The 12,264-nt window shown below is 47.5% G+C and overlaps 1 protein-coding gene across 1 annotated transcript in view; it reads left to right on the top strand.

Annotated features, from left to right (window-relative positions):
- The window catches only part of VAMP3 (vesicle associated membrane protein 3), a 186,070-nt gene that overhangs the window by 111,273 nt on the left and 62,533 nt on the right, over positions 1–12,264 (top strand). Inside the window, exon 4 of the mRNA XM_078642973.1 lies at positions 787–838. Within this exon, the coding sequence (XP_078499099.1) occupies positions 787–838 (52 nt within the window). The remainder of the gene's footprint in view (positions 1–786; positions 839–12,264) is intronic.

Raw genomic sequence — 12,264 nt, 5'->3', positions numbered from 1 at the left:
GTCCACAAACGCCAAAGTTATTAGACATAGAATTTTCAAAAATCCCATAGGGAAAAAATCCTAACTATATATACCTACTGGCGACCGCCAGTAGGTAATATATATATATATATATATATATATATATATAATATATATATATATATATATATATATATATATATATATATATATATATATATATCTCAAAATCTCCAACTACAAAGAAGACATATGAACACAGTGGGGTCTCCAAGAAAATCCATTATTTGCAAAATGGCATAACTAATTGTCTGTGTGTGTGTGTATAATCACTGGTGTTTCCACTGCCCTTTGATTTTTTTTTCTGTTCTGTTTATTTCAAATGACTGAACTGCATGTTTTCACAAAGACCATTCTCACAAACATAGTTTCATGTTCTTACACTGAAATTATTTTGGTATATGTTTGTTGTTTTTTTACCCATTTTTGTCATTTTCCCGATTGTTTGAATTCACAGATTGGAGACGAATACCTAAATGGAAAATATCAGTAGCTTGACATTTAATTTACGTGGATCTTTCCAGCATTTAAATTTTAGTATACAATTTCTCTTTGAAAGGACATATCTTTTCTAAGAATTTCACCGGTCATTTCATACTAATGTGACCTTATTGCTTCATTGATTGGATTAAATGTTTAGGTAGCAACAATTTGCTTGTTTAAATGCAATGATAATTTTAATGTATATTGAATGGCTTGGTGATGTCTATCGCAAATACAAAATGTACACCTTTAAACAAGAAATGTTCTCTTATATTTTTCTAGATGTGGGCAATATTGGTAGCAGTGATCCTCATCATTATAATTATTATTATAGGTAAGTGCCTGCTTGTTCATTTTGTTTGAGTCTCATGATTTTAATTTGTGTTAAGGACATGCATCTGTAAGCAAGTCTGAATGAGCTGTATCGTCATTCTCTTGGTAAAAATCTCTTCTAACATAACGTAATTCATACCAGTGATGAACGGGAGTTGTAGAACGATTGCTGATAAACAGAAGTTTGTTGCTGTAAATTGTCTATATAAATTCTGAAGGATAATTCATTAAGCTTCTGAGTAATGATTACGTATTCACTTACACTTTGCTTGAAAAGAATGTCAATATAGAACCACATTTTAGTACTGAAACCTTTTCCCAAGCTGGGCTTGGTTACTGATAAAGGCTAAAGTGTATTATTGGATAATGTTGTGATCTGTTTTGTTGAATCATTTTGGGTTCACAACATTGGCTTACTAACTACTGTTAGATTTGGGGGTCTCTAGTTGGCAGAGGTAGGTACCTTTGACCAAATAGGGACCCTTGCGTCTAGTCAGGGTAAGGGGGTACACTCCAAAAATAACCTGCTCACCCCCTTGGTAGCTTGGCACGAGCAGACAGGCTTATCTCAGAGGCAGTGTCTAAAGCATTTGTGAACACATACAGTAACCCAGTGACAACACTACAGATGGACACCACACAAGTTGTGGTATAAAAATAAGTATTTTTATATGGACTTAACACAAGACCACAAACAACAAAAATCCACAATATTGTACTTAAAGATGGTAGAAATAACTTTGTTCTCATGATTTAAAATGCGACACTTTGAGTCAATGTACCTTTGGATGTGTAACGCTATACAACGAAAGTGTTGCAGGGAAGGTGATGCATCTCTTCCTTACACACAAGAACGGTGATGCATCGGGTCCCTACTGATGCGTAGGGGATGCATCGGTTCTTCTCCGCGTGGGGAGGTGATGCGTTGGTTTCTTACTGCTCTTCCGTGGCGATGCGATTAAGATCCAGTGCAATGAACAAAAATGGCGTCTTCTGATAGATACATCTGCCGTGTGGATTCCTCACCTTGTGATTCCTCACCTTGTGAATATCCCCTTGCGTCAGCAACATTCGGAAATTCTTTTTGTAGCTTTGCGCCGACGTGGTCCCAGACGTCACAGAGGCACGGCACCGCTCGCGACCCTGCTGACGTCACTGACGCCTATAATAGGCCCACGCCGGCGTGATGACATCAGTTCCCTTTTTTCCGCGTCGTCGACGCTAACGGTTTTCTGGGATCGTACTGTAGCTTCACAGTAACTTTGTTACTATTATTCTATTACTGTGTCTATCTTTTATTTCTTCGAGATGTCGTCGAAGAAGACTGGTTTTAAGGCTTGCGGGGAACGTGGCAAGACAATGTCTATAACCGACCCGCATGAATGCTGTGTCTGGTGCCTGAGTTCCGACCATGACGTCGAAGATTGCCCTTGCTGCAAGAAGATGACCCCGAAGGCTTTACGAGAGAGGGAGACTAAACTCCTCGTGGCAAAACTAAAGAATAAGAGAGTTAAGAAGTCTTCGCAGTCTCGATCTCGGCGTTCGAGGTCTCTGTCTCGTTCGAGGTCACGCTCGGAGTAGTCTTCGGCTCATGCTTCGAAATCTTCGAAGAAGAAGCACAAGAAGAGGAGCCATGAGTCATGTAATCACTCAGAAAAGGACTCTAGTTCAAGACCGAAGTCACAGGTCAAAATTCTGAGTAAGGAAGTGGAAGTTTCGGAATCGGAAGATCATAACTCTGTTGGTGAGGCTTCGCATCCGAATTCGCCCGAGTCTCAGAAGCAGGTCCATTCTCCAGTTCTATCCAATCCTTCTGGTCAGGAGGATGAAGGTGAGGAGCAGGGGGCTGGTGAAGTCGAGGTTCCGGTATCTGCGGGTTCGTCGACCCCGGTTCCTGGACTCGATGAAGAGGTCGACGTCGTTTCGACTCCGCCTCCTCAGGAACAACCAAGAGGTACATATCCGGATTTTCTGACTCCAGGTCAGGATCCATCTCAGTTCCTGAACGCCATGTTTGGAGTTTATTCCATTGACTGTTCCCGTCTGGTGCACCTGTTGGTCCCACGGGTCCTATGGCTTTTAACTTGGGTGTTCCCCAGGCTTATGCCCCTGCGCCCTTCATGCCTTTTATGCCGGCTATACCACCGCATTGGCATTTTCCGACACCTCCGGGGTCGTCGACGCCGAGGCGTACGACACCGACTCCATCGACGCCGGTTCCATCGACGCTGATACCTACGACTCCGAAGCAGGATTCTGCTCGACCTCGTATAAAACGACCTCATCCGACTTCGGGTTCGACGCCGGCACCGACCCCGTCAGAGTCGATTCCGAATCCATCGACTTCTATTGTGAAGGAAAGATCTCGGAGAGAAGCTCAGACTTCTGGAAGAAGAAATATCAATATTCAGATACTGAAGAAGGGGAGTTACAGGATTCTGAAGATCCTTTTGAGGACTTGGGTGAGGCCAGTGGGCTTGAACTGTCTCCTGAGTGGGATTTGACTTCAGTGTCAAATGTACCGTCGAAAGATGTGGTGCCTTATCACACCGTTATTAAAAAAGCAGCGAGTTTATTGAACATTACTCTGCCCACTGCTGATTATAAGCCAAATATTTTAACTGAGGTTCTTCATTCACCCTCATCTGTTATTGAACCTATGTTACCCTTCAATGATGCCTTATCTGAGCCCATCTATGAAGTCTGGAAGAAGCCTTTGTCTGCTCCTGCAGTTTCTAGGACAGTGGCGAGGAGGTACAGAGTTGCTCCAGGTGACCCTGAATTCTTGTCAACACACCCCCCTGCCTGTTCGAAAAGGTCTGCTGGGGCTTTTCCGCAGGTTCCTGGGGATAAGGAATCCAGGAAGCAGGATCAAACCGCTAAGAAAGTCTTCTCCTCAGCCAGTATGGCGCTTAAGTCAACTAACGCAACTTGTCTGATGGGGAGGTATATTCATGCATTGATGGATTCTGTCAAGCAGTTGGTTCCGAAAATCCCGGAGGAAGAGAGGAAAGATTTTCAGGAGGTGATATCGGACACTCGGGCAGCTGCGAGACAAGTGATTCAGAGTGGCCTGGACACTGCTGATTCGGTGGCGAGGGTCATGGGCTCTTCCGTGGCCACTAGGAGGGCTGCCTGGCTTAAATCATCGGAGTTCTCTGCAGACGTTCAATCTGTTTTGATGGACTTGCCTTTTGATGGCTCAGGATTGTTTGTTAAGAAGGCTGATGCTGCCTTGGAACGTTTTAAGGACAGTAGAGCCACTGCAAAATCTTTGGGTCTCCAGTCCAGAGGTACTACTGGAAGACGCTTCAGAGGGTTTGGCAGATCTTCCTTTCGTTCTTACAGACCATCTCAGCAGCAGCCTCAACAGCAGCAGAATACGCTGTACAAGTCGTACAGGGGCAGGCAAAGATCCCGCCCTAGAGGTCATTAAGCTTCCTCCTCCTCTTCCTCCTCCCCTTCCCAACCCCCTGCCAACGCAGCAAAGCAGCCCTAGATCCGCCATTCCGGATCATGTGGGCCCAGTGGGGGGTCGGCTTAAACATTTTCTACAATATTGGGAATTAATAACATCGGATCTTTGGGTTCTCAACCTTGTAGAGAATGGGTATGCACTTCCTTTCCAGGAATTCCCTCCCAATTACCCTCCTTGCCAGGGTTATTGTTCGGAGGACCACCTGCTTCTCCTGCAGGAAGAAGTCCTGGCTTTGTTCCGAAAAGGTGCGATAGAGGTGGTTCCAGAGCAGGAAAGGGGTCAGGGGTGCTACTCCCGGTATTTCCTGATCCCAAAAAAAGATGGCAGGCTTCGGCCAATCCTGGACCTCAGAATTTTGAACCTTTACCTGAAACAGGAAAAGTTCAAGATGCTCACTCTTGCGCAGGTTCTTCAAGCGCTGCTAGAAGACTGGATGGTGTCGATCGACTTGCAGGATGCATATTTTCATATTCCCATCTTAAAGTCGCACAGAAAGTATCTACGCTTTACGGTTGGGTCACAACACTACCAGTTTGTGGTCCTTCCGTTTGGTCTTACTACTGCACCTCGAGTTTTCACCAAGGTGATGGCAGTGGTGGCAGCTCATCTCAGGAGAACGGGGATACATGTGTTTCCGTATCTAGACGACTGGCTGATCAAGGCGGAGTCGCCGGAGAAGGTGCTTCATCATCTGCAAGAGACAACTCAGTTGTTGCACAGGTTGGGTTTTTCGATAAATGTACCCAAGTCTCACCTGGTGCCCTCACAGCGCAACCTGTTCATAGGTGCGGTACTGGACACTACTGTGTGTCGTGCATTCCCTCCTCCTCAAAGGATTCGCGACGTACAGGAAATGATTCCTTTGTTCTGCAATGGAGCGGTCGTTCCAGTTCTGAAGGTTCTTCGCCTGCTCGGTCTGATGGCTTCTTGTATTCTGTTGGTCAACCATGCACGCTGGCACATGAGGGCACTCCAGTGGTGCCTCCACAGGCAGTGGTATCAGCACAACGGAGATCTCAGGGAGTCAGTGAAGATCTCGAGAGAAACTGCAGCGGATCTGTCTTGGTGGAGCGTGGAAGGCAATCTCTCAAGGGAAGCCTTTCCAGATTCTTCCATCGGTTGCCACAGTGATATCGGATGCGTCCACTCTCGGGTGGGGTGCTCATCTGGGGGACCTGGAGGTCAAGGGTCTTTGGTCTCCAGAGGAAAGGTTGCTTCACATCAACCTTTTAGAATTGCGGGCGATACGTCTGGCGCTCAAGGCCTTCCTCCCTTCCCGGTCAGTCGGTTCAGGTCCTGACGGACAACACGACCGCGATGTGGTACATCAACAAGCAGGGAGGAGTAGGGTCGCAGTGTCTCTGCAGAGAGGCTCTGCGTCTCTGGTACTGGGTTCAGGACCACCGGATTTGTCTAATGGCAAATCATCTGGCCGGAGCTCAGAACGTTCGTGCAGACAGTCTCAGTCGGCAGTTCTCTGCCGATCACGAGTGGAGGCTCCATCCAGAGGTAGTTCACGACATCTTTCAGATGTGGGGAACTCATCGGGTGGACCTGTTCGCCACTCGCGAGAATGCTCACTGCCTGTCATTCTGCAGTCTCCAGTATCCGATGCAAGGAGCCTTGGGGGACGCGTTTCAGTTGAGTTGGAGCTCGCAACTCCTTTACGCGTTTCCTCCCATATCTTTGATTCCTCGGGTTTTGAGGAAAATTCGCCAAGACCGGGCCCAAGTCATATTGATCGCCCCGGATTGGCCAAGAAGGGTGTGGTATTCAGACCTTCTCCACCTCTCCTCTCACCCGCCGCTCCGTCTCCCTCACAGGGCAGATCTCCTCTCTCAGACGGAGGGGCAGGTTCTACACCCCCACCTCCAGACCTTACACCTTCATGCCTGGAGATTGAACGGGGCAACCTGATTTCTTTTTCTCTCCCTCCTGATGTAGTGGATGTCATTTTGTCAGCCAGGCGTGACTCCACTAAGTCCATCTATTCTTATAGGTGGTCTAAATTTGTTACTTGGTGCAGGGAGAAGTCTATAGACCCTTTGAGGGCCCATTTATCTGATGTTCTCCAGTTTGCCCTTTCTCTGGCACAGCAGGGGCTTGCTGTTGCCACGGTGAAGGGTTATCTTTCTGCGTTGTCGGCTTTTATCTGTTTGCCTGACCAGCCTTCGCTTTTTAAATCTCCTATAGTTTTAAGGTTTTTGAAGGGCCTCACGAATAAGTTCCCTCCTACTCCTTTTATTGTGCCTCAGTGGGATTTAAATCTTGTTTTGACATTTTTAATGGGTGCTCCTTTTGAGCCTCTTCACAAATGTCCTATGAGGCTTCTGACTTTCAAAACGGTTTTCCTCGTTGCAATAACCTCGGCAAGGAGGGTAAGTGAGCTTCAAGCTCTTAGTCACAAGCCCCTCTTTCTTGTCCATTCATGCTGATCGAATGGTTCTTAGGACCAGGGCTGCTTTTCTGCCAAAGGTGGTGACTTCTTTCCACCTTGGTCAATCCATTACCCTTCCTACCTTTTATCCTCCCCCACACCCTTCCAAGGAGGAGGAGAGATTACACCGTCTTGACCCCAAGAGGGCGGTGTCTTTTTACCTGGACAGGACTAAAGACTGTCGTTTGGATGACCAGCTCTTTATTGGCTTTGCTGGCTGCAAGAAAGGAAGAGCGGTCCATAAGAGGACTTTGTCACGATGGATCGTCCTCTGTATTAAGATCTGCTACTCTTTGGCCGGTAAGGAACCTCCAGAGGGTATAAGGGCTCATTCTACGAGAGCTAAATCCTCAACCTCAGCGTTGGCTAGAGGTGTGCCTGTTGAGGATATTTGTAGAGCGGTAACTTGGTCTTCCCTCCACACATTCGCGAAGCATTACTGCTTGGATTCCGAGGTGAGGAGGGAAGGTCATTTTGCACGCTCTGTCCTCCAGGATTTCCTGGTCTAGAAGAGTGGACACCCTCCTCCGGGAGTGGGGACTGCTGTGGGACTCTATTCACTAGGTGAGGAATCCACACGGCAGATGTATCTATCAGAAGAACAAGTTACTTACCTTCGGTAACGCTTTTTCTGGTAGATACTATATCTGCCTGTGAATTCCTCACTGACCCAACTGCCTCCCCGTTGTCCACTCTTCTATGCCAGAGTTTCTATTATGTATTTGTTTATTTCAAATGTTTTGTTGCATTTGCTTCACACTGTGTGTGTTACCTTGGTATTTGTACTGCGTATACTAGGTATATGTCTACTGTCATCGGTCCGTCCGTGTGCCTCGAAGGCACGGAAAAAAGGACGGAACTGATGTCATCACGCCGGCGTGGGCCTATTATAGGCGTCGGTGACGTCAGCGGAGTCGCGAGCGGTGCCGTGCCTCTGTGACGTCTGGGACCACGTCGGCGCGAAGCTACAAAAAGAATTTCCGAATGTTGCTGACGCAAGGGGATATTCACAAGGTGAGGAATCACAAGGTGAGGAATCCACAGGCAGATATAGTATCTACCAGAAAAAGCGTTACCGAAGGTAAGTAACTTGTTCTTCTCCTTAATGCGACACGATAGGTGCCCGCCCGCCAGCCGTGTGGCGACTCAATGATTCTTCTGAGCCACGACAGGTCCAGCTACACGCTTCTCGGCGATGCCGCGGCGTCTGGTGCGACGTCGATCCTCTTCTCCAGTGATGCGAGGCGCTTCGGCAGCAATGCGACAGCTTGTGGTGGCGACACGCTTTCCCAGCGAAGCGGCGACACGCTTCTCCGATGATGCGGCAACTGGTGCGACGTCGATCCTCTTCTCCGGCGATGCGAGGCGCTTTCACGTTGTGAAGCGACAGCAGCAGTTCGGCGACACGCTTCTTTGTGAGTGGCGCTCCCAGCTCTTTGCGACATGCAGTCACTCAGAAGGCCAAACACAACTGCAGGCACTTTGAAAGAACTCTTGGAGCTGGTGGGTGAAGTATGTTGTCCCTGAGACTTCAGCAGGAGACAAGCTCTATCTCAAGCCGTATTTCAATAGAGCAAGCAGCTGGGTTCTAGGAGACCGCACAATCTGACTTGGTCACAAACGTCTTTCGCCTATATTGCCCACCTCAAATGATCTGCTGCTAGTAGATCATAAAATAGAAACAAAGATTTGTGGATGAGGCAACATACAAAGAACAAATCAAATGTGCATATTAAGTCGATGAGAATTCTTGTGTTGACAGTTTTCTTTTATTTGCCAGATGTGTTCAGTATGCACAGGATCAAAAGGCAACGCGACAAGACCTCTGGCAACGCGACGTACACTGGACACGGCTCCTAGGCTCGGGCAACTGGCAGGTCTTTGTATTTTCCTCTGACGAGAATTCGCCCTTACATGGGACACTCTACACAGGACCAGACTGAATTTACATTGCGCGTCCTTGACACTTTTTTTCTACACATGCCTTCTCTACAACCATTACTGCCCTGAAGAAGCCCGCTCTATGGGCGAAACGCGTTGGCTGTTGATCCTGTGCATACTGAACACATCTGGCAAATAAACTGTCAACACAAGAATTATCCCATCGACTTAATATGCACATTTGATTTGTTCTTTGTATGTTGCCTCTCATCCACAAATCGTTGTCTATATCTCAAGCCCTTAGAGATACTTCACAAGTTGAATGAAAGTAGCACAAAGTCCTTTCTCCTCTCTTTGGCAGTCAGGCAACCCACTGCAGGCCAATACCTCACGCTTAGTGATAGGCTCTCCTCAGTCTCTCTGGTTCCTCTCCGCAGCAAAGGTTTCTTCTTATTTCCTAAAAGTGATCTAAAGTTCTGGGGTCTGGGTCCCCTCTTTATACTCATTTTCCCCATTGTTCTCTGAAGGCAGAGACCTTTGCCTAGTCCAAACCAGCTCCGGTCAGTCTTGGAGCACTTTGTTGACAAGACTCCTTCTTTCCTTTCACAGTGTAGGCCAGGGACATCAGGCGCACCACAGGAGGTGGAGCCTGCTTTGTGGAGGGAAGGCACAGCCCTATTCAGGTCCCAGGTGCAACTCCTCCCTCCCATCTACATGCAGATAGCTCTATTTAGCCCTGTGCTGACTCATCCTGGCTCCTGGAATCCCCAGCCCCTGTTACTCAAACTCCTGACACGGAAAACACAACCTAGCAGAGGCAGTCTTGGATGGTTAGACTAGAAAATAACTACTTTCTAAAAGAGGTCTGTTCGAGGCATATGGGCTGCAGATGGTACATTTATGAATAGATCGCCATCTGGTGTTGGGCTCGGATGATTGCACTTTGTTTTTCTTCTGGAGAAGTCTTTGTCGTCATCGATGACTCCTCCTCTGGGTGCTAGTGTGCATGGGCATCGGCTCCATCCTTAGATTGTTTTTTTCCGCCATCGGGTTCGGATGAGGATCGAAGCGCTCCGGATCGACTTTGATAAAGACAGTTAAATTCGGCGCGTAACCATCTCCAATTCGACGGTATTGTTATCGAACACGACTACACTTCCATATCGACGCGTTTCGAAGAACGACGACTACGAGAAGACCAGCTCGACGTAGTCCAGCCCGGAGTCCATGGAAAGGACTCCATTCAAAAAATGTCCAACGTGTGGTGCTAAGTTCCCACACAAGGACCTACACGAGGTGTGCAACCTCTGCTTGTCCCCTGAACACGAATCCAGGGACTGTGAGGCCTGTGCAGCATTTTCCTCAAAATCGACGATTAGAAACCGTCGAGCCCGAAGACACGAGGTATCCAGAATTCAGTCACAAGCAATCCCGGAGCTGTTCGAGGACCAGCACCAGTACCCAGAAGAGGAGGAAGAAGAGGGCGACGAGGCGGGGTCAGAAGCGGACGAGTCCGACGTCAAGGAAATCGACGTCCAACAAACCGTGAGTGACGACGTCCCTTTACCAAAGAACAGACCCCGCACGGTGTCGACCCCGCCCTCGAGCCCGGTCAGACAACCGAAAAAAGTTTCAGACGCCCCGCCTTCGGGCCCGGCAACGAAACCGAAACACTCGGTCTCCCATCATGGTGGTTCCGATAAACGACCCACCTCGACATCGACACCGAAGCTCCATATCAAGGACAGCTCGAAGTCGAAACAGTCCATGTCGGCACCGAAACACGCTTCGACGTCAAACACCCTCGACACCGAAAACATCGGATCCGAACAAAATCTCGGTACCGAAAACATAAATGGACAGCCAGAAGAAAAAACACCTGTTGGACCCGAAAACTGCGGTACCGACACAGGAATATAAAACCGATCCTAAACAAAAGACTCTGTTTATTGATCCACAAACTGGCAAGGTAGTCACAGAACTACCTAAAAAGAGGAAAAATGAACAATCGGACGACAAGACTCCTCCGAAGAAGAGAACAATGGAGACAAATACAACTCCTCCCCCTTCTCCACAACCTAGAGACACACCCTCTTCGCCTACTCCTCACAACAGAACGACTATTCCTCCCACACGACCATCTACACCTACAACAGACGTAGAAAGTGACACAGGGGAGGGAGAACATCCTGGGGATGATGAAGACACAATCCCAGAGGAGGCAGACCCATGGGAACAGTACAATGTAGGGTCAGATAACGATAACGACCCTGAATTGTATCAGTCAAAACCTTCACCTCCTGATGATAATACTGGGTTTGCGCAACTCATTAATAGAGCAGCAAAATACCACAAGGTAGAACTACATGCAGAACCTCAAATAGAGGATGTCCTATTAGAAACACTACCCGCTGCACAAAGAACATCAGGAACACTACCAATGCTTAAGGGCCTTCTCAATCACACATCAGAGATATTCAAAGAACCAGTGAGGGCTAGGGTACTGAACCCAAGAATTGATAAGAAATATAGGGCAGCTCCAAAAGACCCAATATTCATCAAAGGACAGATTCCTCTAGACTCACTAGTGGTCACAAACGCTCGTAAGAGAGCAAACTCTTTATCTACAGGAGAAGCCCCACCTCCTGACAAAGAGTCTAAGCTAATAGATGCCTCTGGCAAGAGAGTAGCATCTCAAGCGGCAAACAGCTGGTGCATAGCTAATACACAAGCACTACTTGCAAGGTATGACAGAGCGCATTATGATGAGTTAGAAAAACTCATCACACATCTCCCTAAAGAACATCAAAAGAGGGCAGATCAAGTCGTACAGGAAGGGAAGTTAATTACTAACACTTCAATCAAGTGCGCCCTAGACGCGGCAGACACTGCAGCAAGATCCATAAACACAAGCGTTATGTTAAGGAGACATGCATGGCTCAGGGTTTCAGGGTTCAAACAAGAGGTGCAAACTTCATTACTGAACCAACCTTTTGATGAGAAAACACTTTTCGGCACAGGGACAGATGAGGCCTTAGAAAAGATGAAAAAGGATACGGAAACGGCTAAATCAATGGGAGCATTGCAACAGCCGACCCAAAGAGGTTCCTTTCGTAGATCCACCTATAGAGGAGGATCCAAAAATTCAGGTACAAGCCAGCAACACACCTCTTTTACACCGACATCACCCAGAGGTAATTCTAGAGGTAGTTACAGAGGTAACAACAAGGGTAGAGGTCGCGGAAACAACAACAACCGCAACTCTCCAACCCCAAAGCAGTGACTTCATACAGCTCCCCCCAGACCATATAACACCGGTCGGGGGACGCCTATCACAGTTCCTACCTGTCTGGGAAAACATCACATCAGACAGGTGGGTGAGACAAATTATCCAACATGGTTATTGCCTAGAACTCACATCTACCCCACCAAACATCCCCCCCAAACAGCGTCCAATGAAACAAGATCACTTAACACTGTTAAAACAAGAAGTACTATCTCTGCTACAAAAGCATGCCATAGAGAAGGTTCCAAAGCAACAACAAGGGACAGGAGTATACTCCCTATACTTCCTAATCCCCAAAAAGGACGGGTCTCTAAGGCCAATACTAGACCTAAGACCTCTCAACGC

This window comes from Lissotriton helveticus, chromosome 5_1 (assembly GCF_964261635.1).
Source record: "Lissotriton helveticus chromosome 5_1, aLisHel1.1, whole genome shotgun sequence".
In the NCBI taxonomy this organism is placed as follows: Eukaryota; Metazoa; Chordata; class Amphibia; order Caudata; family Salamandridae; genus Lissotriton; species Lissotriton helveticus.
Note: the sequence above shows the minus strand (reverse complement) of the source record. Positions and strands in the feature narration are given on the sequence as shown.